At 36.9% G+C, this 22,322-nt stretch overlaps 11 protein-coding genes and 2 non-coding genes across 13 annotated transcripts; 7 read left to right on the forward strand and 6 right to left on the reverse strand.

The window, feature by feature from the left end:
* Positions 1-433: 433 nt before the first annotated feature.
* Positions 434-865, forward strand: SOMG_02557 (hsp16-like protein; the record flags this gene model as incomplete). The annotated part of the gene is made up of 1 exon (XM_056181349.1): positions 434-865. The coding sequence occupies one exon, from the start codon at positions 434-436 to the stop codon at positions 863-865; it is 432 nt and encodes a 143-aa protein (XP_056038725.1).
* Positions 866-1,783: 918 nt separating this feature from the next.
* SOMG_02558 (developmentally Regulated MAPK Interacting protein) lies at positions 1,784-2,131 on the forward strand (the record flags this gene model as incomplete). The annotated part of the gene is made up of 1 exon (XM_056181350.1): positions 1,784-2,131. The coding sequence occupies one exon, from the start codon at positions 1,784-1,786 to the stop codon at positions 2,129-2,131; it is 348 nt and encodes a 115-aa protein (XP_056037994.1).
* Positions 2,132-3,178: 1,047 nt separating this feature from the next.
* On the forward strand, positions 3,179-4,111 carry SOMG_02559 (NmrA family protein; the record flags this gene model as incomplete). The annotated part of the gene is made up of 1 exon (XM_056181351.1): positions 3,179-4,111. The coding sequence occupies one exon, from the start codon at positions 3,179-3,181 to the stop codon at positions 4,109-4,111; it is 933 nt and encodes a 310-aa protein (XP_056037992.1).
* Positions 4,112-7,127: 3,016 nt separating this feature from the next.
* Positions 7,128-7,454, forward strand: SOMG_02560 (uncharacterized protein; the record flags this gene model as incomplete). Its single annotated transcript, XM_056181352.1, has 1 exon — positions 7,128-7,454. One exon carries the CDS (start codon positions 7,128-7,130, stop codon positions 7,452-7,454), a length of 327 nt encoding a protein of 108 aa, XP_056038834.1.
* A 2,797-nt stretch (positions 7,455-10,251) lies between these two features.
* On the reverse strand, positions 10,252-10,366 carry SOMG_10062. The gene has a single exon (XR_008803595.1). It is a non-coding gene; the product is annotated as a 5S ribosomal RNA (ribosomal RNA).
* Positions 10,367-11,082: 716 nt separating this feature from the next.
* Positions 11,083-12,125, reverse strand: wtf23 (wtf meiotic driver; the record flags this gene model as incomplete). The annotated part of the gene is made up of 5 exons (XM_056181353.1): positions 11,083-11,163; positions 11,213-11,256; positions 11,297-11,533; positions 11,579-11,812; positions 12,011-12,125. The coding sequence occupies 5 exons, from the start codon at positions 12,123-12,125 to the stop codon at positions 11,083-11,085; spliced, it is 711 nt and encodes a 236-aa protein (XP_056038633.1).
* Positions 12,126-13,168: 1,043 nt separating this feature from the next.
* Positions 13,169-14,030, forward strand: SOMG_02562 (uncharacterized protein; the record flags this gene model as incomplete). Its single annotated transcript, XM_056181354.1, has 2 exons — positions 13,169-13,664; positions 13,720-14,030. The coding sequence occupies 2 exons, from the start codon at positions 13,169-13,171 to the stop codon at positions 14,028-14,030; spliced, it is 807 nt and encodes a 268-aa protein (XP_056038836.1).
* Positions 14,031-14,359: 329 nt separating this feature from the next.
* SOMG_10063 lies at positions 14,360-14,474 on the reverse strand. The gene has a single exon (XR_008803596.1). It is a non-coding gene; the product is annotated as a 5S ribosomal RNA (ribosomal RNA).
* A 449-nt stretch (positions 14,475-14,923) lies between these two features.
* On the forward strand, positions 14,924-16,571 carry gtb1 (gamma-tubulin Gtb1; the record flags this gene model as incomplete). The annotated part of the gene is made up of 7 exons (XM_056181355.1): positions 14,924-14,972; positions 15,023-15,135; positions 15,184-15,237; positions 15,293-15,769; positions 15,810-16,274; positions 16,338-16,453; positions 16,505-16,571. 7 exons carry the CDS (start codon positions 14,924-14,926, stop codon positions 16,569-16,571), a joined length of 1,341 nt encoding a protein of 446 aa, XP_056038837.1.
* Positions 16,572-16,695: 124 nt separating this feature from the next.
* Positions 16,696-17,464, reverse strand: cwf12 (Prp19 complex subunit Cwf12; the record flags this gene model as incomplete). Its single annotated transcript, XM_056181356.1, has 3 exons — positions 16,696-17,201; positions 17,260-17,392; positions 17,450-17,464. The coding sequence occupies 3 exons, from the start codon at positions 17,462-17,464 to the stop codon at positions 16,696-16,698; spliced, it is 654 nt and encodes a 217-aa protein (XP_056038833.1).
* A 578-nt stretch (positions 17,465-18,042) lies between these two features.
* On the forward strand, positions 18,043-19,174 carry pch1 (P-TEFB associated cyclin, cyclin T Pch1; the record flags this gene model as incomplete). The annotated part of the gene is made up of 3 exons (XM_056181357.1): positions 18,043-18,221; positions 18,270-18,814; positions 18,858-19,174. 3 exons carry the CDS (start codon positions 18,043-18,045, stop codon positions 19,172-19,174), a joined length of 1,041 nt encoding a protein of 346 aa, XP_056038628.1.
* Positions 19,175-19,300: 126 nt separating this feature from the next.
* Positions 19,301-20,317, reverse strand: SOMG_02566 (membrane associated ubiquitin-protein ligase E3, MARCH family; the record flags this gene model as incomplete). Its single annotated transcript, XM_056181358.1, has 1 exon — positions 19,301-20,317. The coding sequence occupies one exon, from the start codon at positions 20,315-20,317 to the stop codon at positions 19,301-19,303; it is 1,017 nt and encodes a 338-aa protein (XP_056038629.1).
* Positions 20,318-20,598: 281 nt separating this feature from the next.
* On the reverse strand, positions 20,599-21,420 carry SOMG_02567 (DASH complex subunit Duo1; the record flags this gene model as incomplete). Its single annotated transcript, XM_056181359.1, has 1 exon — positions 20,599-21,420. The coding sequence occupies one exon, from the start codon at positions 21,418-21,420 to the stop codon at positions 20,599-20,601; it is 822 nt and encodes a 273-aa protein (XP_056038630.1).
* Between the last annotated feature and the right edge of the window lie 902 nt (positions 21,421-22,322).

The following is a 22,322-nucleotide window of genomic DNA, read 5'->3' on the forward strand; positions in this document are numbered from 1 at the left end:
TAACGTCGCACAGAATAGAGTTGGAATATGCGAGAACGTTCGTTACTTTTCATCATACAAAAGAGGAAATAGATGATTTTTCTAGAGATATCGCGAATGACGAGTGAAGCTGTAGTAAACAAAAGGATTCAAGGAAAAAGAAAAGAAAAGAAAAGCAAACAAAATTCCTTTTTCTTATTCAGATTGGAAAGAAAGAACTAAAAAATGACATGAGAGATAAATGAAATACACGGAAATTCGTGGAATCCCGGTGGTGGCCAAGTGGCCGCATCTAGAAAGTACTAGGGCTCTAAAGAAATGATCGAACCATCCTTGTGTTCACTTATAAATAGGAGTGAAGTAGGGTTGATTTGACAACATTGACAAAAAAAGAACAAGAGTTAATTTTTTTAGTTTATTTTCAAGTGTAGTGTGAAAACAAGCGCTATTTACAATGTCTCTTCAACCTTTCTTCGAGTTGCACCCTTTCCAAGACGTCTTTTCTGACTTTCTGAGTTATTCTCCTCGTGTCCAACGCCAAAATTGTGTTGGCGATTTGTCACCTGCTATCGATGTTCACGAAGGCAAAGATACCGTCGAAGTGGATGTAGAACTTCCTGGTGTCAAAAAGCAAGACGTTCAAGTTCATTACGACGAAGGAAAGCTTACCATTTCTGGTGAATCTGTGAATGAGCGCAAGAGCGAAGGCGACAAGGGAAACCAAAGATGGTCGGAACGTCGCTTTGGTTCCTTTTCCCGAACAATCACCATTCCAAACAAGGTAGATGCCGATCGTATTGAAGCTCAGTTCAACCACGGTATTCTAAGCGTTGTCTTGCCCAAGATTGAGGAATCCCGTTCCAAGAAGCAAATCGCCATTAACTAAATCTGAGACCGAATTGGATAAACTATGATGGAGCAAAACCGATTGACGAGTTTACGACCATTATGTTTTTTATGATAATTTAGCATTGACGATTTGACGACAAAAACTGCATGAATGAATGAAATTAGATATTTAATATTTTCTATAATTGAAACTACTCTTTTTAATGCAACCATATAAGTGGAATTCGACTGTATTTGATTGAAACGTTAGAGGAAGTAGATTTTACCTATCTGTGGATATGTGCAAAACGACTTTGCTGATGTAAATTGAGATGCATTGAAACAATTAAATTAGTACTATAATAGTAGAGGATTCTCTGACACAAACCAATGTCGAAAGCTTTATTGTGTAATAATATAATTGGAGAAATAAAAGACTTTTTCTACTTTCAACTTGTATTATCCTTAAACAAGTTGTTATTTAATCAGGCGAAACCACTAAATGATAGACACAAATAATCAGACTTGAACGAATGGTCATATAACGCGGAAAAAACAAACAATTTTGAACACGTCGACCAGAGAATAATATAGTCCTGCTATAGACTCTTTTGGTGAAGTAGAGTGTTTCTTTGGAAGCAATGTCATGTTTATCCCTGCTTTATTTGTTGTTTTTTGTGTTCATGTAAATAAACATACTCTGATATTGATCACGCAATTGTTTTAACTTCTACTTGCTTCTTTGTTTGTTTACAAGCTGGCGGTCCAATTTTGTTTATAAATAGATCAACCACGAACACAATCCCAATAAAAAAACCATTTCATTTATTTTAAGAGTATTTGCGTCGTCTATCTTATTCATTCCCTCTTTATACTCCATTGATCAAGGGCAATTCAACCAATCCCCAGTAAACAAATATTTACTGTCGACCCTTCTCGTCTGGCTCAATTTTATCCATCTTCTTTTTCTCTCAAGATGATGTTATCCAAGCTTGCATTTTTTGCTTCCGTCGCCTACTCGATGGCTATTCAAGTTACCAGTCCCTCGAAAAATGATGTATGGGAAACTTTCCAGAATCACACGGTTAGCTGGAATTTTGTCGACACAGATCCAAAAGTTGCTGGAATATATTTGGCCAATTATGTCAGTGTCAATCAAAATCGGTTCGTTGCAAAGGTTTCTGTATCAGACGGCAGCTATACTGATGGTACAAACACTTGGCCTACTGGTGAAGGTTATTTCTTCAAATTCACTAATCCTGACAATGTTGAAGAAATATATGCTTTATCAGAGGGATTCACTCTTACACACCCAAGCACTTAGAGCAATGATTCTTTTCCGCGCTTGTGTCTTTTCCAATCGCATATATATGTCGAATCATATATAGGGTTAGCACTCTCTGTTGTAAGGTATTACTTTCGACAATGAAAGATTGCTTTTATTAAATAAATGAAATTTTCAAAAATAAAATAGAGTCACAAATAATACAGCAACTGTTAATGAGAACCATAAATAATCTACTTAAAAGAGATCATTTTTAGCCGATTGACTAACTTCAATTCCCTTTATCCATGCTCGTGGTCATCGAAGAAAGATCTGTTTTAATTTGATAAAGTAAAAAGTTTAGACATATATTGGGAATAAACCATCAATTATGTGTGACAAGTCTATTGCTTGCTTACATTCTGAAAGGCCCTTTATTTGCAACTTTTTGTGTAAGGAAGGAAAAGATGGAAGTCGTAGATATATATGGATTGATATTTACTTGATCTTAATTAAAAGTAATGAACCACCTATTCTATGAGTGTAGTACTATGAGATAAAATGTTATTGAGCTAACAGTAAGAGTATCAATTAAAGTAATATGTTTTTTTATAGTCAAATCAAGGCTTTGGAATGATTTATTATGAAAACTCTACAACTAATCCCAAAGGCACGCAAGTATAAATATATTGTGAAAACGCTCAATACCCGTACCTAAAGATAAAAACAAAAAAGGTTATATATATATATATATATATATTGCTTTACAGCTTGTATTAATTTTGTATAATGAATAAAGGAAAAAGCTAAAGAAAACAAAAGCAGGATTTCAAAGCTTTAGAACAGAAAAAAAAAAAAACACTCGTGGATCAGTAGTCAAAGCACCGACTATGGATCGAAAAGTTTCAAGTTTAACTACTAGCAAGACCGATATGATATTTTAACCTACTTCGTTTTGCCTCTCGGTGAGGTCGATAAATTAATTGTGACGACACTTCTGTTGTTATTTTTTTTGCTTTTTTTGGTACAACAAATCAACCTGCTTCTAAATAATACATCGTTTTTACAATTTGACCGAATCCTGCGCTCGACAACCCAATTTGCACCATGAGAAAACTCCTGGTCGTCTTTGGTGCCACGGGAAATCAAGGCGGGTCTGTCATTGAAGAAGTCATCAACGACCCGTTCCTCGTGAATGAATACAAAATTCGGGCTGTTACTCGCGACACATCCAAGTCATCAGCGCAAGCTCTCCAGCAAACGGGCAAAGTGGAAGTCGTTCAGGGCGATGCAGATGATGTCTCGTCTTTGAAGCGAATCTTTGAAGGGGCTCACACGATCTTCTTTCTCACAACCACCGTCTACGATGAGTTTCTTGAGGAACGAGAACTTTCTCAAGGCAAGGGAATCGCTAATGCAGCTGTGGCTGCTGGAGCAAAATACCTCATATTCAGCACCCTCTTCCACATTACTCGAGTCTCCGGTGGTAAGTACTACAAGGGGCGCCATTTCGACTGCAAAGCGGAGGTAGAGGACTACATCAGAACATTGCCTATTAAAAGCGCATTCTTCGCTCCTGGTTGTTTCATGCAGAATTTCGACTGGAACATGAAGCCGCACCCTATTGGCGATGGCACCTACGCACTGCCCAATATTGTCGCTCCCTCTACAAAACTGCCGCTCATCAATATTGAGGAGACTGGCAAATTCGTTGCAGCCATACTCGCCAACGCTAACGATTTTGAAGGCAAGATTCTTGCTGGTGCTACCCAGCTGTACACAATGGAAGAAATTGTCCGAATTATGAGTAAAAGCTCTGGGAAAACAGTAGTCTACAACCAGCTTCCAGAAAAAGTCTTCCGCAACTTTTTGCCATCATCAATGGCGGATTATTTGGTTGATATGCTACTGTACATTCAGGATTTTGGATATTATGGTCCGAAAACAAAGGATTTGGTAGTATGGACAGCAGCCAATGCCCGCGGTAAGTTGACAAATTTGGAGGAGTATTTCACTGAGCATCCATTGAAGCTGGAATAAATCATAAAGATCAGATCATGAAAGAATAAATTGGTGGATTTTCGTCTGGAAAATGAGACTAGGTAGCGAGTACCACGTAAATTACGGCAACTTCCTTTGAAGTAGAAATCACAGAAGAAAACCGAGATTGTTTACCAGGACCAATTGATTTACTAGTTCATTCTTGCTGCAAAGAAACAGAAATTTTAGGCTCCGTTTATATATAATTTAACTTCTGGAGAATTAGTTGCAAACTATTTTTGAACAAAGTGAAAATAAATGGAGCAAAAATTTGGCAAGTAATAATGTTGGGACCCTGTTATGTGGCCATTTGAATACAAAGAACTATACAACATATGTTAGTTTTTCTTTAAATGTCCTCATTAATTGACACCTATACAAGTCGTTCCTAATCATTCGCCTTGATACAAATTCTATTTTGACATACAAGAAGAAGCCGAGCCCAGATGGTTTTCTCCTGAAGAGGAGATTTGCTATATCATACCTGCAAGCATTTCACATCTAGGATACTCACGAAGTAATTGCGACGCTGCTTTTAAAGCAAGATTTATCTGTAATAGCAGGTAACATTGCTCATGGATCAAAGGAATGAATTCTGAATTTTCATTGGCATTTACAGAAGGATACAAAACGTATTTTTATTCTATTCTTTACCAGGCATTGGGAAATACGACCATCAGGTTGAACGCCTGACCTGGCTGTGACGATTGTAATAAGCTACTCTTTACCCATAAGTTAGTAATCCTATCGATACATTATTAACGGGTTATTTCAATTATGGCAGGTTCCTCTTTTTCTTTGCGTACAAGGCTAACTAAATACGATATGAAAAGTTCATCGTCCAACATCTGTTGTAATTATACAGTGCAAAATTGACAAACAATTCAGTCACTTGACATACTATTTAAAGTGTAATTGAATCGAGTTCAAGCTGTGTTTAAAATGCTTTATGCTATTATTGTAGCAATAAAGCAAGTTCTTTCTATTGGTTTCTTCAGCTTTAGGAAGCAGCGATAAAATAAATGTCTTCGTATCTAAATAAAAGCACTTTCGACAGAAAGAAATTTAGGCAAAAGGGATGAAAATTTTTTATGAAATAATAAAAATTAAATCCGAACGAGGCGAATCCTCCTTTGCTAGTACTTTGACTTCAGCACATATCTATTTTAAATACTGATATGCTCAAGTTGACAAGCTCTCGGTTTGCTGATAGAACGGCATCCTTTTTGATTTTGTTCTGTATTTAGCTTTTGGATTTAAAAATCTCTACGATATCGGCAATCTTGAACATGCTAGCTTTTAATTCAAGCTTCATTGTAAGCAGTTGAATGCAGACGAGTGGCGCCCAAAATATAAATCTATTCGAAGCTTCCAAAGATTAGGTGGAGGACTGCTGCTACTTACTTTCCAGTTGAAGGTTGGGGAATTAGCGCTTGGTAAAAATAGCCAAGTACTAGACCATATTTTTCTCAAGTTAATGAATAAGTTAATGACGAGTGCGACGACACTTCTTTTTGCCTATATATTCAACCCGATGAAAATACTGGGACTGGCCCATTTCATTACAACGATAGTTCTGGTCGAAGCTTTAGCTACCCATTTAACTTTACTCAGTCAAGTTATTACATTGAATTTAAAGAAAAGAGACAAGGAACTTTTTGCTTTGCATCGAGATCGCTCACGAAATACGGATCGCCTGCCGAAGCAGTTTTTCAGTTTGGTTTAATTTGGAGTTGGAGAGGTGAGCTAAATGGTTCAGCCTCAAAAGGTGCTCTTTAGTATAGCCTTTTAGTTTTGGGTTCCTACTGCTTGCGATTCACTGGATGTATACCATATATTCTCATCGATCGAAACTTCTCCCAGTACATTATGCATTTTTAGCTCTAATTGTGGACCCTCCTTTTCCTTTTGGTGGACAAAATCTTGTAATTTTAACTATTTAGGATTTTTCCTTCCTTGGCGTATTCAACCTATCAAAAAATGGCTTGATAAGTTTCTTGGGTATTTGATTTTGTTTCTCGTAGCATCTGGTTTGGGGGTATGGCGACCGATCCATAGATACTCATTTTTGAAACGTGCCCGGTTTTTTTTTTTTTTTTTTTTTTTTTTTTTTTTTTTTTTTTTTTTCTTCAAAGCGGTAGTATTGTCGGGAGTGGCTTTGCGAATGGATCTTGGAGGTTACATGATGAACTTTTGAATGATAATGATTATATTCTAGTTTCCACTATCGTTTTAACCGAAGAACCTCTGTTTACATCTCTCTCAAAATGGAGCCCAACTTCTTCCAAGGTAGCTAGTCTTTATTATATTGTGTTATTTAGTTCCACTTTGTCCTGTGTTATTGCATTATTTTGGTTTAAAAAAATATATTGGCCCAGAAGTATAACTCCACCCACGTAGGGAGGACCTTGTGCTTTGGACAATCCGTTACGGAACAGAAGTTTTGATTGCCTGTTATATATGGCGCCCATCACAGAATGAACGGACTTATTACAAGGAAAAATTTACAGAACCAAAAGAAAAGCAAAATTGCAAAGTCTGAATTGCGATAATCGTCCTGCTAGCTCAAAGACGATCAGATCCTATACCTATGAGACTCCTTTTTTTTTGCTGCAGATGCTGTAACTTCCTTTGCTTTTCATAAGGTCTCACTTTCCATTCTCAACTCAAAACATACCTTGATGATATCTAGAATGTAATGAATTCTAGTTTCATGATGGATAAACTTATGATTATGTGGAAAACTCCCACGTTTACAAATCTTCTCTTTTGATCCTCTTAATGCTTGTAAAGGTTACCACTTACTCATGAGTCTCCTTGGGTCTTGGAATATGAGAAACTAAGCAGAACTGACCATTGTAGGTCGGCGAATCTGTGACAATGTTGAAAGTATCGAAAGAAAGTGCAAAACGAAAACACGTACTGTAAAATGAATTGCCTTTAACTTATAATGTTTTGAGTATAACCGAGGTTATAAGCGTTATAGCAAAGCTAGTCGTTCCGTGAGCATTCTACTATGCCCTTAATTTCCAAATTCCTTCACCTTTGTGAATCTCGAGACGATATACTTTTTCAATGTAAAGCTTTTATATCTCTTAAGGAAAACTCTTTAGACCTTTGCATTTATGGCTGGCATTTAATATTCAGTATTCAGTACTTTACAGAACATGAGCACCTGAAGGATAATGATAAAGTGAGTTTCGGTGTCTTCTTGATGAGTATTGCCTGCCTTTTGAATTGCATTTTACGTCTGCATAATCCGGTTCTCTTTGGGTCACCTGTTTTTCCTTATTTGTTGATCTCAATCGAAGTCTTAGTTCTGTCCCTTTTTATTGTATATTAATAACGCCAATAAGATTTTTATTGATGTTTCAAGAATTATTGCTTCCTGTCTATAATTTGCTGCGCATTCATTTCCTTCCATGAGTAGTATTATCGCTTAGTCGAAGACCATGTTGATAAAACGCACAGCTGTAGGTTTAAAAAAAAAAAAAAAAGCATAACCGAAAAGAAAGCAAAAAAAAATAAATGAGAAAAAGCCTACAGCATCCCAGTTTCGCATGCTGTCTCCAAGCTTACTAAATAGGAATGAGGCTCTCAGACTCATAACTTTAGTGATCGAACGGCATTTTATGTTTTTGATTGGGTATAAAGGTATTTTTTAATAGGTATATATATGCTTATATATTAGCAATCACTTACTCGTTCTTGAAAGCATGATGCTTTGTTGGTATTGATGTTGGCAATGCAACGGTTTCGTATTGCACGATTGAGATTGCAGGTACGTTTCTAATAATCTTCCGCATGACTACAGAATCAAAGGATCATTCAGAAACTCATGTATTTTTCGCCTTTTAAAAAAAACCTATAACAATTATTAAACATAATCACAAGACGCTCTCAAACAATTTCTTTTTGTTTGACAAAAGTATCACTTATACTTCTGGTTGTATGCGCAACACGTAGAAACATCAAAATTATTAGGTTATGTGCGATTCTGCACTGTTGTTAGGGTATCATCATACTCCTTTTCATTTTCACTATTATAAGTCAACTCGTTCTTAGATACGCGCCAAATATAGCATGGTAACAACAGCTTTAATCCATATAAGATAGTGTAAAACGCATAAGCACGTGTATAATAAATATAGTAGATGACAATGGGTGCCAATGTGATATTTGCAACGCAGTACCACAGCGATTGTTTTGCTAATTTCATAGAGTGCGCCGATTCCACAGAACCAGCTGACTTAAGAAAACGATTTAAAAGGTAGATTGCATATATCCAAAAGAAGTTGTCGCTAAGCTCTTCCAATAGGTCAATTTCATGTCGTAGTTTAACAAATGAAGGATATTGATGAGTGGTGAGATGGCTTATAGTGCAAAATATCATTGGAATTGATAAGACAAGTATTCCACAGGTAATTGATTTTCGATGAATGGGACGCCATACTCCATAACCAAAAGCAATGGAATATAGTACCAATCTCTGAGCAAATATATTAGTATTCCCTAGTAAGTCTCTGAACAATTTATATTTTATCCATTGATCATGATTAAAACTTTTGATATTGTAAAACTCATGGATAAATCGAATAGTTGGTTCCCCTAAAACCGAGCAAATTATAAGTAGCAAAAGCCCGTAATGTACCGGAAGGAGTTTCGATCGGTGAAGAAGCATCATACACACCCAACAAGTAGCAAGGAAGAGCAAACTAACTGGAAACATCAAAAGAAAGTAATTGACAGTCCTCTCATGAGGGACTGGGACATCTTCATACACTGATTTCGTTCTACTTAATTCCATATTTGGCAAACTTACAGAGCCATTTTTCAACAATGGTCTCGTAGCAAAGCAATACACCCCTCTTGTTTTTTCTTCAATTTCAAGAAATTCGTGTCGTTTACTGGAATTTGCAGGAAAGTTGAGTGTGCGTACAGAACTTCCATTGTATGTAAACGGACCAAGAATAGTGTCTCTCTCCTCAGGGCGAATGTATCGAGACACAGAAAATTCATTTATTTCTTCTGTGATTTGCGACAATTGAGAAATATGATGTAGTAGCTTTTCATCATAACCAAGAGCTAATTCCCAATCCTGGAGATTGAAATAAGTACTACCAATCCCACTGTTACCCTCGTCGTCGATGCTGTTATATTTGGGATGTTGATCATCTGCATTAACCCGTTGGCAAGCAAGCCTGAATTGAAATTTGTCAAAATCATTATTATTTTCGTCGGAACCTGAAAGAAAACTATCAGAATCTGCTTTAATGAATGACAATAGTGAGCAACAAATAAAAAATCTAAATAAGTATTTATAGTAGGAATTCCCCATACTAGTCTTCCAGTTCAAATTTCGTTTTTATGGAGGAAGTTGGTAAGGTAGTAGTGAGGAGAGCTGAAACTTATATATACCTCTGATGAAGAAGGTTTAGTAAAATAAAATATGAATCACATCCCTTTTTGATATTCCCAATCTGATTTTGCTCTCCTGCCACTTTCGAAACATCATAGGGTCAAGGGAACCTCCAAATATTACTTTAAATTATTGCTACAGGATAATATTATACAGTATAATATAATACTGTGTAAGCAAACACAAACACGAAAATGATGGATTTTTCCTGGATGGTACTGAGTTACAAGTTGAAACTTCATAGAATAAATTTTCTTTTACTTAGGAGTCTTAGTTTATTATAAAACTAACAACTAATTCCAGGAAATATATTTCAGGTGGGAAGAATTTCATGACAAAAGTCAGTATACTTGTTTTTTAACATATTCTATTGCTGGGAAGAGTCAAAGTCAAAGGTTATTCTCGTTACCTGTTCGTAGAATCCATAGCGTCTGTCATGACATTCGTCGAAATCATTGAAAAAACATGCTTTATAGTCCCTGTTTCGCTAATAATAGAAGAGAACAAGAAGAAACTATTCATCGATGATGAGATTAACAGAAAAAACCTAGCAAACGTTACAGTTGGAAAAACATTTCATTTTGCTACATCCTCTTAGACATTAATAGCAGCGCAGTCCATCTTTGTATTGTTAGATATGTTTGTTAGGAAAGGACATTTCTGGTTCAATGACGAGACGAGAAAAAACATATAAAATTTAAACAGAAAGACGAGAACAAAAAGCCTACAGCATCCCGGATTCCCATGTTGTCTCCAACCATAGTACTAACGAGACCCTCAGACGCTTAACTGCAGTGATCGGACGGGAACTGGTGTTTTCGCCTAGGTATGGCCGTAGACATTTGTTATGATCTGTAAAGATATTTATTACAATAATGATCCAGTCTTTTATTTGGCTTGATGAACTACAAGATCCAATTCAACTCAGTTCTATCTGGTATTTTTCATGGCTAAATGGTGAATGCTTTCATATTATAAGAATAATATTTGAAAACACACTGTTTTCTCTTCTTTATTGATTCACATTGTGGTCGCAGGAGCATCAAATTGAGTGTATGAGTTTATGGGTTGAAAATGTTACTTAATATAAATTGGGTTCTACTTGAAATTTTTCATGGTCCGTCGACTTGACTGCCAAAGTAAACGATAATTCAATGTTTTAAACTACATCAATTGAACCTTCCAACCTGATGATTTGTGCTTTCTATGCTGTGAATGAATTTTACCTCTGGCGGTAATCACTTTCGTTCTTACAATTAATGAAAGACACGACACAGTTTTGAGTAAAAAACTAGTTAATTACGATGGTATTTTCCTCAGAATAATTAAATAATCATTAAAAAGGGTGTCTATTCATGCAGAAAATGAACGATGTCGTGAAACGAATAAGAAGATTCATGAAAGAGAAATGAGAAAAGCAATCAAAGTCTGCTGGTTTCATCTGATCCAAGCTTTTGTGGAAACGAATACAGGAACTTGGTAGACTGCAATTGACATCGATGTTTCCAAAGAAGGAGCGAAATGTAAAGAACGAAAGCAGGTTCGGTAAAACTCAAACATCAGCCCTTTGCTCAGCAAGAGGCTGAAGTTCGATTTCTTCGTTACGAGGTGGACCATTCCTGCTAATTCTGTTCTGACAGGTTATTAAGAGATCCTAGATTAAGAATAATAAATGTACTTACTACACGTGTCATATCTTGAATATCTTCAATCACATCTGGGTTTCCTAGAGAAGTTAGAAAGGTTGATAGAAAATAGCACCTTACGAATGAGAAGTACAAAGAAGCATATGTTCAGTACTGCCAAAACAACCAACACCGCAGCTGAATGTATATATTCAAATCCTCCTGATAATTTCAAAACGTAACCACCGACTCCATTCAAACTTATCAGTATAATTAGGGCTTTACACACAGCTGGTGCCACTTTCTTTGTTGCTCTTCCAGCTTGCGTGAGCCCTTGTTTGGCCTGCGGGAACCATTCTTTAGGCAATTGAGTTATTACTAATAGTTAGTAAGTCATTAAAAATCCTGAAATTAGTTTCTTACCAATTGTCAATGACAAAAATAGAGCGCACCAAACGCCAAAAAGTACCCAAACGGCAAGCTGATTAAACGGAATTTCGTAAACAAGAAGAATGACCCTCGCAATAATTAAGCATACATTATATACAATAAAAATAGCAAAAACAATTGCTAATTTACGAGGCGTCAGATACCTTTTCTTTTTAGAACTTTCTTCTGTTTCAGGAGCCATTTCTAGATCAATAAATTTGGTTGAAGCTAATGGATGTATTATTAACTGTTCTTTCGTTGTTTGTGAAAAGGATAGAGGTATTCGCCCTGTTTGTTGACACTTATCGACAAGGTTATTAGTTTCAAACCCATCAAATAAATAAACAAGCATGATTCTTCCATCATGAACCGTTCAAACAAGAACACAAAGAATAAACCTTTCCTTTCCATTTCAACTAATCTTACCTGAATACGGAGGAGGCGTACCATCAGAAGGAGACGACTGACTATCTACCTTTTCATCATTGAGCGTTTTGGAAGAGTCATCAGAATCCGAAATAGGAGTATATTTGTTTTTCATATTTACAATGGCAATCAGAGCCCAAAATAACACCGATATTTACCCTCTAAACGAAATCAACTATTTAATCACCAAGAAAAGTCCGTAGGAACTGGCCCCAGGTTTCACAGATCTTTCAAAAATAGGAATTGGACCTTACGTTAAAAACAAACAAATTTTTCAACACAACTTTTCCCTTAAAAACCAAAGATGCGAGTTTGAAAAAATCTTGGTAATGGCTTTTCGCATGTCTCAATTCATAAAGCTGCGACATTATGTCACTGACTGGTCACAGTCCTCGTTACGATTATTCAACGTTGGTTTTTTATTGCGATTTTTCTAAATAGTATAATCCAAAAGAGTCGTCGTTTATTACAAAAAGTAAACAAAGGAACATTTGGCAAAACAACCATGCTGTTTGCTTAAATTATAAATAGCAGGATTAGAAATGCATATATTTGTATTGGAAGGTTCTGTGACTTTGGCTTAACAGGTTTTACAGTTTTCATTTCGTTAATTAGATCCTAAACTTGAGAATAATTGGTCCACTGGTATAAAAGCAGAATCCCAATTGAATGAAAATATGATTATTTACACAATCAGTCATTTAACAAGAAAGCGAATGGGAAAGGTTCGACGCTTGTTTTATAATGTTCCCAAGACCCATCAGAAGTGTCATACAATACTTGTGTAGCTGTAAATATGGAAAATCATAATTAACGACATTTATAGTGACTAGTACATCTTTATTTAATTTATTTTAATCACACGATAGAAACAAACAAAAGCGATTTCGGACTGTTCATTCATTGTAAATATATATAGAATAGCGTACGCTTACTAGCTATCTGTATGTGTGTCAGAGAGGGTGAATGACAGCTTCACCTCTGCAAAACTCTAGTCATTGCCATTGTGGACTCGATTCATGTAGTTTGGAGTTGTTACAAAGTAGATTTATATTAAACTTGTTAGTCGGATCAGATGTGTGCTACTGTTTTGAAAGTTCTGACATGAATTTGGGTGTTTACTGCCTGTTTGAGTAGGTTTTGAAGGAATTTCAGAAAATGACTGAAAAAAACAAATACAAAAAGCTAAAAGATGCTGATTCAGCTGACGTTCCTCGCTTGGGCACTCTTGCAACGTTTGACGGTGAACTGCCACGGTACAATGAAATCTTGAATTCTCATCTAGACGACTTGGAAAAAGGTCATGCACCTCCGTACTCAGAAAACAGACATCAAGAAGCGTCTACCAACATGGCACAAGGAAGCGGATTCTTTATTCTTTTACGAAATGTCTTGACGGCATTATTGTGGTTGATTCTCTGGCCGGCAAAAATTGTGAGAATCCCCGAAGCAAAGCGGAGACAGGAGAATGAACTTCTTCGGCTTGGTTGGTGCTTTATTGGTTCAATCGTATTGGACTTTTGGTTTTCTTACAAATACCTTGTCCCCTTTATAAAGGAATCGATAAAAGAATCTGTAGGGGTAAACTTTCAAGCTACTGTAGCAGTTGTTTTTTTCGTCGTGGCTTTCTATATGTTCTTATTTGTTTTTTCACGTAAGTGGAATGGTGGGATTTTAATTTGATATGTTTACTAATGGGGTACTTTTAGTGTTGGTGGATATAATCGTTATATTGATTCCTCTAGTTTTTACTTGGATTTCCTCGATTTTTTCTGGGATTTTTTCTGTGATTACTAGTGCTCTAGGCTTCAGGATGTCATCGGATAGAAACGACTTGACGGATGATAATAGTATCCCATTAAACAGCTTGCCACCAGAGCCTGAAAACCAGTTCAACGATCGTAGTGATGATACTTTTAAACAACCGTCCTCTGAACATACCTCTGAACATACTGAGCAATCTCCAGGGTTACGCCAGGAACCGGGTCAGTCTAGGGATGTTGAAAGCGGTGGGAATTGATTTATACGGAAAGTAAAGCATTGTTTTTTATAATGTCCGGTCTTTTCGATTTTTCTCCAGCATGCTTTTGCTTATGTTTATGTTTCATCTTTGCATTTTGTATTTTATATTTATTCGTCAAGCACTTTTTAATTACTGATCCTTATAGAATCTTTTCAATTCTAACTAACAAGGAATTTAATTAATTTGTGAATCATGGTTGACCATTGCTTCCTTGCAATCACTAGTATCACTAAGTCAAACGTCTATGTCGATCAAGACGAAAGCCATGTGCTTCAATTTTTAAAAGAGCAACAAAGAGAAGCAAAAAGTAAAATAAAACAGTGAAAAGCCTACAGCATCCCGGATTCCCATGTTGTCTCCAACCATAGTACTAACGAGACCCTCAGACGCTTAACTGCAGTGATCGGACGGGAACTGGTGTTTTCGCCAAGGTGTGGCCGTAGACAACTTTCATGTTTTTTTTCTATATGAGTATTGTCACTGGTATAAGTTTTCCCCAAGGAAAAGTTTACAATATTTTTTAGACAAACCATCGGCTGAACTGTTGTAAAATTACTTGAATGGATATAGAACGAATATATAAAAACAAAAACCAAAAAAGAACGTATATCAAGTCGGCGAAGTCAAGAATCTCACTCTTTCCTAACGTTCTTGCACTTTCGGCATACACCAACATTCCTTATATTGTAATTGACTTTGAAAAATCGACAGCAATATCCATCTTCCAAAAGCTTTCTGATTTCTCCATAAATTCAATATTGTTAGATGAAAGCAATTTCCCCGTAAAAGCCGACTAGCACTAGCATTAACATTTCACTATTTCACGAAGGTTCAATTATTGGTATCAGCAACTCTCTTTTTTGATACTTTATAAGAAATAAATTAAAGAAATGGGAAGAGAGATTATTACGATTCAAGCCGGGCAATGCGGTAATCAAAGTAAGTGTTTTTCATAGTTTGGAGCATACTGCTAATTCATTTGCTTACAGTTGGTTCTCAGTTTTGGCAGCAACTGTGTCTTGAACATGGTATTAGCCCCGATGGCACTCTAGAAGATTACGCTACGGATGGCGTGGATCGAAAAGACGTCTTCTTCTATCAGGTATGAACATAAGGATTGATTTGAATACTAACTAATCTTTTTATACAGTCAGATGATAATAGATATATTCCAAGAGCACTTCTGATTGACCTTGAGCCAAGGGTAAGAGAAATCCCATTTACTAGTTTGTAGTAGACTAACTAACAAACGCCTTTAGGTGGTATCCAACATCCTTAGTGATACATACGGAAATCTATACAATCCAGAAAATATCTTGGTTACAAAAAATGGCGGCGGTGCTGGAAATAATTGGGCCCATGGGTATTCTTACGCCGACCGGATTTTCGAAGATATCATGGACATGATTGACCGTGAAGCTGATGGAAGCGATTCTTTGGAAGGGTTTTCTCTTTTACATTCTATAGCTGGTGGTACAGGTTCAGGATTGGGCTCTTATTTGTTGGAACGCTTAAACGATAGATTTCCCAAAAAAATTGTCCAAACCTATTCCGTTTTTCCTAATAATCAGTCGGTTTCTGATGTTGTCGTTCAACCATATAACAGTCTTCTCGCACTTAAGAGGTTAACTCTCAATGCTGACGCCGTTGTTGTTTTGGACAACGCCGCGCTGGCTCATATTGCTGCCGACCGTCTCCATATCCAAAACCCAACTTTTCATCAACAAAATCAACTGGTAGGCTCAATTTCTAAGTATCTGCTCTAACGGCTTGTAGGTTTCTACTGTGATGTCTGCAAGTACCAACACCCTTCGATATCCTGGCTATATGAACAACGATTTAGTCAGTATTATCGCGTCTTTAATCCCAACTCCTCGTTGTCATTTCCTTTCTACATCATATACCCCATTTACGAACCAACAAGTGGAGGAAGCTAAAACAATTAGAAAAACAACTGTTTTAGAAGTCATGAGAAGGTTGCTTCAACCAAAAAACCGAATGGTGTCTGTAAATCCTAGTAAACAAAGTTGCTTTATTAGCCTGTTAAACATCATTCAAGGAGAAGCTGACCCCACTGATGTACACAAGTCTCTTCTCCGTATTCGTGAAAGAAAGCTTGCGACTTTCATACCTTGGGGACCCGCGAGTATCCAAGTCGCACTTTCCAAGAAATCTCCTTACATAAAAACAAATCATCGTGTTAGCGGATTGATGCTTGCAAACCATACGAGCATTGCGTCGGTAAGTATCATTTTGCAATTGGAGCATCAATCATCAGAAATAATAGAATCTAATATTTGTTAGTTATTCAAGAGGACCCTAGATCAATATGATCGTTTGCGAAAACGAAATGCATTCCTTGACCAATACAAAAAGGAGTCAATCTTTGAGGATAATTTGGACGAATTTGATTCTTCGAGGTATGTCATTTACATTTTAATTGTTCAAAAGCTTACGAGGTTTGTAAACAGAGAGGTTGTCTCCAATTTGATTCAAGAGTATGAGGCATGTGAGAACCCTAATTATCTATCCATGTGATGAGGTCTTGGGATTTAGACTCTTCTTACAAGGAAGTAAAAATGTATAGCCATTAAAACGGTAAATAGCGAGGACTTAATGAATATGCAAAATCTAATATTTTCTATTTATACACAGATACTCGTTACACTAACCTATGAAGCAAAGCACTCTTTCGTCGTTCCAACAAAATATTTTCTACCTCTTCGCGAGCCGGAACGTGCTCGATAACAATGGGGTTCCAATTCTCCAAGGAGTTGGGTTTTTCTTTTGATATACGATTTAATCGCTGATTAGATATGTCTTTCTCAAAGTCCTGTAATGAGGATTCTTCTTCCAAAGGTGTATATCCGTAATACCAAGCATCAAGTTGCCGATGTTGCATCTCTTGTTTTCGTAAGCGTTCAGGTACAAAAGTCATATCAGCTTCAAATAACTCTTTTACACCAGGTAATTCTCTAGCACGTCCATAATAGCGATAATCATCGACTTCGCCAATCTTTTCACCATCATCTGCAAAGAGTTTTGCTTTTCTATATAAATAATTGATTCCACCAAGTTCATGAATCTGGACTTCCCAAGCATGCTTCTCACGCATTAATTGATTAATAGCATCGTTCAAATCACGTATTTGATAATCCGGCAATTGAGCTAATTTGTTCGTTAGTGTCGATAGGATTCAATTCAATCATTGTACTGTTGTACTTACCACTCTGAATCTTGTTGATTTTTTTGGAAAGGTCTTTCACAACACTTTGTCGGTGTTTTTCACAAGTAGCTACAGAATTTATATTTTTTATATTCCTTTGTCTTTTTTCAACAGGCTTGCTTCCGGCCACATACTAATTAATGATTCGTTAGCCAGCAAGCACTTGCTATAGATGCGTTGACTCACATACCTGTTTTGAAGACATTTTCACAACTTTTCCAAACGGATACCTCACAATTAATCGTAAACTTTGACTTAACCTACGAGGAACGTGAAATCAATAAAAACAGTAAACTGGCTTATCGTTTATGCCAAGCATATGCAAATGCACACTTGTCCTATTTTCCCGAAGGCGTTGTTTCTTTCAATGATTCTCTTTCACTCAAAAGAACGTTCAGTTAATTTCTTCTATAAAAGCAAATCTATAAAAACGAGGCAAGAGTATATTGAGACAGCGTTTTCCAACAGAGGATTCTATATGACCTCTTGCCTACCTTACCAATTCTGGTGGTCTTGTTTTGAACGTTCAAACACGCAAACTCATATAGTGAAACGCGTAAAATTGTGGTTTATCACTTAAGCAGTTTTAGCGACTCGAAAGGGAACGACATTAAACTGGATTCACGGTTTGCAAGGGAATCAGAACCCTGTGAATAAACACAGAAATACAAAGGAAAAAAAGGATTTTATTTATTATTTCTTTTAGAATACCAGATATTGATTTTGTTCGTTTGGAATTTTGAAAGGTACAGTGAACTCAATCCACATGCGCTTGGTTCTCCTATGAAAGAAACATTTAGTACACCGGAAATTGATTGGCAAAGGTCTTCTCAATGGATAATTAGAAAAGAAGACTTGGAATACACGCCTTCTGCTCTCGATGGAATTCCTTTGGTACAAGAACAAATCCAGAGGTCCAAAGGTTGTAACTTTATCATCAATGTCGGCTTAAGATTAAAATTGTGAGTTCCTCTTTTCTGTAAAAAGAATGTTCAATTAACCTAGGTTAGGCCTCAAATTACACTAGCGACAGCGAATGCTTATTTTCATCGGTTTTATCTTCGATTTTCCTTGAAGGATTATCACTATTACGATATTGCAGCGACTTGTGTCTTTTTAGCAAGCAAAGTAGAAGATTCCAATAGAAAGCTGAGAGATATTATCATCAACTGCGCAAAAGTTGCTCAAAAGAGTAACAACATCTTGATTGACGAGCAGACCAAAGAATACTGGCGCTGGCGGGACGTTATTTTATACACAGAAGAGATTATCCTAGAAGCACTATGCTTCGATTTTAAAGTAGATCACCCTTTCAATGATTTGATGCGCTTAATCCAAAAACATGCTTCCGATCACAAAAACCTTACAAAAGTCGCCTGGACCTATATTAATGATAGTACGAGAAGCATTTCTTGTTTGCTTTTTCCAAGCAAAGTGATCGCAGCAGCTGCTTTCCAGTACGGCCTTGAAAAAACCAAAACATCACTTCCTCTGGATGAAGCGGGCACTTCTTTATGGCTTCTAGACTATAACGTTTCGATGGATGATATACATGGTAAGCAGTGAGCATTAATTTTTCGTACTAATTGTTTCGATAGCTGTTATGAACTTGATCCATTCTTTGTACAGGCAAATCAACAGTGGAAAGCCTGTTGTTGCGCATGGTGAGACCAGATTAGACTCGCAAGTGTCAGCTTCTCATTCTACTACTCCTTCAACGATGGCTACAAATTCTGCTCAATCAACACCGCAAAAGCAACCTGTCTCTACATCCCTTTCTTTTGAGATAGGTCAAAATGCCACTCCTTCTCGGGTTGATTCCCTTACCGCTTCTCATGAACAGACAGAACAAGAACAAAACATTACCGAGACAGGCAAAAATGAAGAAACCCGGGAAGCGATGGAAATTAGCTAAAAGAAATATAATAAACTTTAAATCGTCTTGATTTTTTCGGTATTAGATCTTTACCTAACTTAAAATATGATAGTACTCTACAAATGGGTCTGTAGTAAGCGAAGTAAAACAAAGGAAAAACATTTCTTATTTCCCATGCTTGTCCTCCATTTGGTTATCCAGAATTCGTATTTCCCGGGATTTTTTGGCTCGCCAACTCAGATATGTATATTTACATATGTCTTTCACAAACAGGGCAAAAATACTACCCAGAATACTTTTCTGCACCTTCGATAAGGTCTTTGGGAAAAGTTGTCCCAAAAATCTTCCTGCTAAAGGAAATAAGATAATTGGTCGTAGAACCCGAAGAAGTTCATTTGTAATTACGTCTAAAAACATATGAGCAACTGAAAAAAAAGTCCGTAATTCAGAGTCTTTTACTTCTGCATCCTCATCAGTCACAAGGCTTTGGTTCTCAATCTGGTGATCTAGTTTTCGGAGCCAGTCTTTCTTTGATTCTTCGTCGTCTTCCTGTGGATATACCAAAATCTTTTGTTTGAGATAGCTCGTTAGCTCTTTGTGAATAGAGCGTATCCATGGCAAAGCACAAAATAATATCTGCGTAGTTGAAAATCGATCTACACAGATATAAACAGAGCAATGAATAAATAAACTAATGCCAATGTCATAAGATGGTGCTTCACAAAACCGCACGAGCATGCAAGGAAGAATTGGAAGAATGGCCAACGAAAACAATGGTCGTTGCATCACAAATAGCATCGATTTTTCATCGGCCACCTGGCGACATGCCCAAAGCCCTGTCTCTCTGAATATTCCATACACAGACTTAGTTATACCAAGACAAAGGCCTGTTCCAAGTGCGACCTGTGCTAATCCAGATTCGATATTTTGACAAAGGCCGACGGCATGTAAGAACCAGCTTTTGCTTTTCATAAATCGAGCAATTCTATATTCACTAAGGCATTGAGGACATCTAGTGTTTGATGAACTTGTAACGTACGTGACTAAGCAGTTTTCATGGGCTATCAAAGAGCATTTGCAAGGTCGTCTCCAGGGACTTTTAGCACTGCGCACCCCATCAAACTCATCATAGCAAATCCAACATCGCAAAGGGTGGGTTTTATCAACGCAGGAACTTTCCATTACTATCGTACAACTTTAAATTATGTCGTCCAACAATAAATAGAAGTTAGTGAATATTTGAGGCAAATGATTGCATTTTCTATCCAAAATGGAAAATTGAATTGCCTTTTCGACTAATGTATCAGAAGAGATCGAATTTTATGGAGTTTTGACTATCCTTCGAAAAGTGGAATGAAAAGGGTAGAAAGCTACTTCCGAGGGACCAACAAGTATAGCAATAAATAAATTAAAATAAAATGAATACTAAAAAACAAAAGAAATTATAAAATGTTGAAAAGTAGCTAATGGGGTTGATTGCGCTGAGTATTTGCTGGATGTGTGGATGAACGTAAGATGGAATTTGGCCTTCTAGGAAGGACGGGAGGACGTCGTGTACCAGTCATAGTCATCGACGAAGTTCGCTCCGGAGGACGAAGACGGGAAGAGCTTCTTGAGTATAAACTACGTCTTGAGGCGCTCGATGCCCTTGGCTGGACTTGCGGATCATGAGAAGTAGCCGTCGATGTGGATGCGGGATATGAAGAAGAAGCATTACGACTTGGTATGGTAGCCCTTGGTCTTGGAACGGAAGAGTAAGAGGTAATTCTTCTATTTGCAGAGGTGTTCAGAGTAGAGGGACGGCTTGCACTACCAGCAATAGACGAAGAGGGCCGAGGAGAGGGGATAGAGGAAGAGTTACGAGAAGGAATCGAAGATACTCTTGAATTTCTTCCTCGAAAAGTACTTGAGCGTTTCTTTTGAGCTACTAAGGCTTCCTCTCTTTCTCGCCGTGCCTGCTCTTCTGCTTGGCGTTGGCGCTGTATCTGTAGTTGTTGCTGTTTTTCTAGTTCTTGCTCTTGCTGTACCTTTTCCTTTTGTAATACCTCGATTTCCTCAAGGTCCTGCATGGGCCCCTTCCAGTCTGTATTCAGTAACAACTGCTGCGTGTGATCTGTTTGGCTCTGTATCGAGGACCAAATATTTACTAGTTGATTAGCAGACTGAATGGACCCTTCAAAAGAATGAAGTTTTTCTGAAGATATTCTCAAACTCCCTGTAAGTTTTTCAACCACTTCATTAAATGCCTTTAGCAGCTGAAGCTCTTGTCGTAAGTCGCCCGACATTTTCAATTATATAGTAGTAAAAGTGCCTTGAAGATGTCCTTTTTTATACAATGAAGCTGGTTTAGTGAATTTTATAAAATCATCAGCTAGTCTGAAGCCTTTCAGTAAGGAAAGTAAATTAGTGCAAGTAAATCTAGAGGTAGATGGTTTATGTTAAGTAAGGGAATTTAAAGAAACAAGAAAAAACTTCGCAAGTATAAATCAACAACTGCTGTGCCATTACTTTCTTTTCGTTGCAGTGCTTCGCTCCTTTGAAGCTAGGCGATGAAACTGAGTGAATGCATGTGAGCCTTGCATGAAACTTTTTTGTTAAGCGCATTCAGTTTTTCATCATATTTAATGGTAATTTAAAAAAAAAAAGTAAAATAAATTGCTGTTGATCCCAGTAATGGAGGTTGGTCAGAATAATAAGATTTACATGCACAAAGGAAAAAAAAAAAAAAGCATAAATTAAACTAGCTTACAATGCTTAATACCAATTCGCTCAAAGCCTTCTTGATTAATTTTCTTTCAGTTTACCGTTCGTGTGCGATTATCAGATTTTCTTTTGTTTACTAGCTGCAAATGAAGAAAACAGCCTACTATGCTTTGATGAAATTTCAAGAATAGTTTTTCAATGTAACAAAGAAATATAAAATAGGAATCACGGGAGACAATAGAAAAGAATTACAAAGAGTATGAAATTATTGTTTAATGTCCTTCCGTGTAGATTGTTACTCTGTTTGTTTACTTTGCTACCTGCGAAAACAATGAGTGGTTTGTGTCGCGTCGCGATTTAGCAACAACACTCATCCACCCATTGTAAGTAAAACATAAAAACGCGAGTTTTTATGAATTGAAGGGTTGCTGAGCTTTATTTCTTTTGTCGAGAAAGTTATCTTTGCTTGCTTCACCGAAGGTTT

This window comes from Schizosaccharomyces osmophilus, chromosome 2, assembly GCF_027921745.1.
Source record: "Schizosaccharomyces osmophilus chromosome 2, complete sequence".
Taxonomy (NCBI): domain Eukaryota; kingdom Fungi; phylum Ascomycota; class Schizosaccharomycetes; order Schizosaccharomycetales; family Schizosaccharomycetaceae; genus Schizosaccharomyces; species Schizosaccharomyces osmophilus.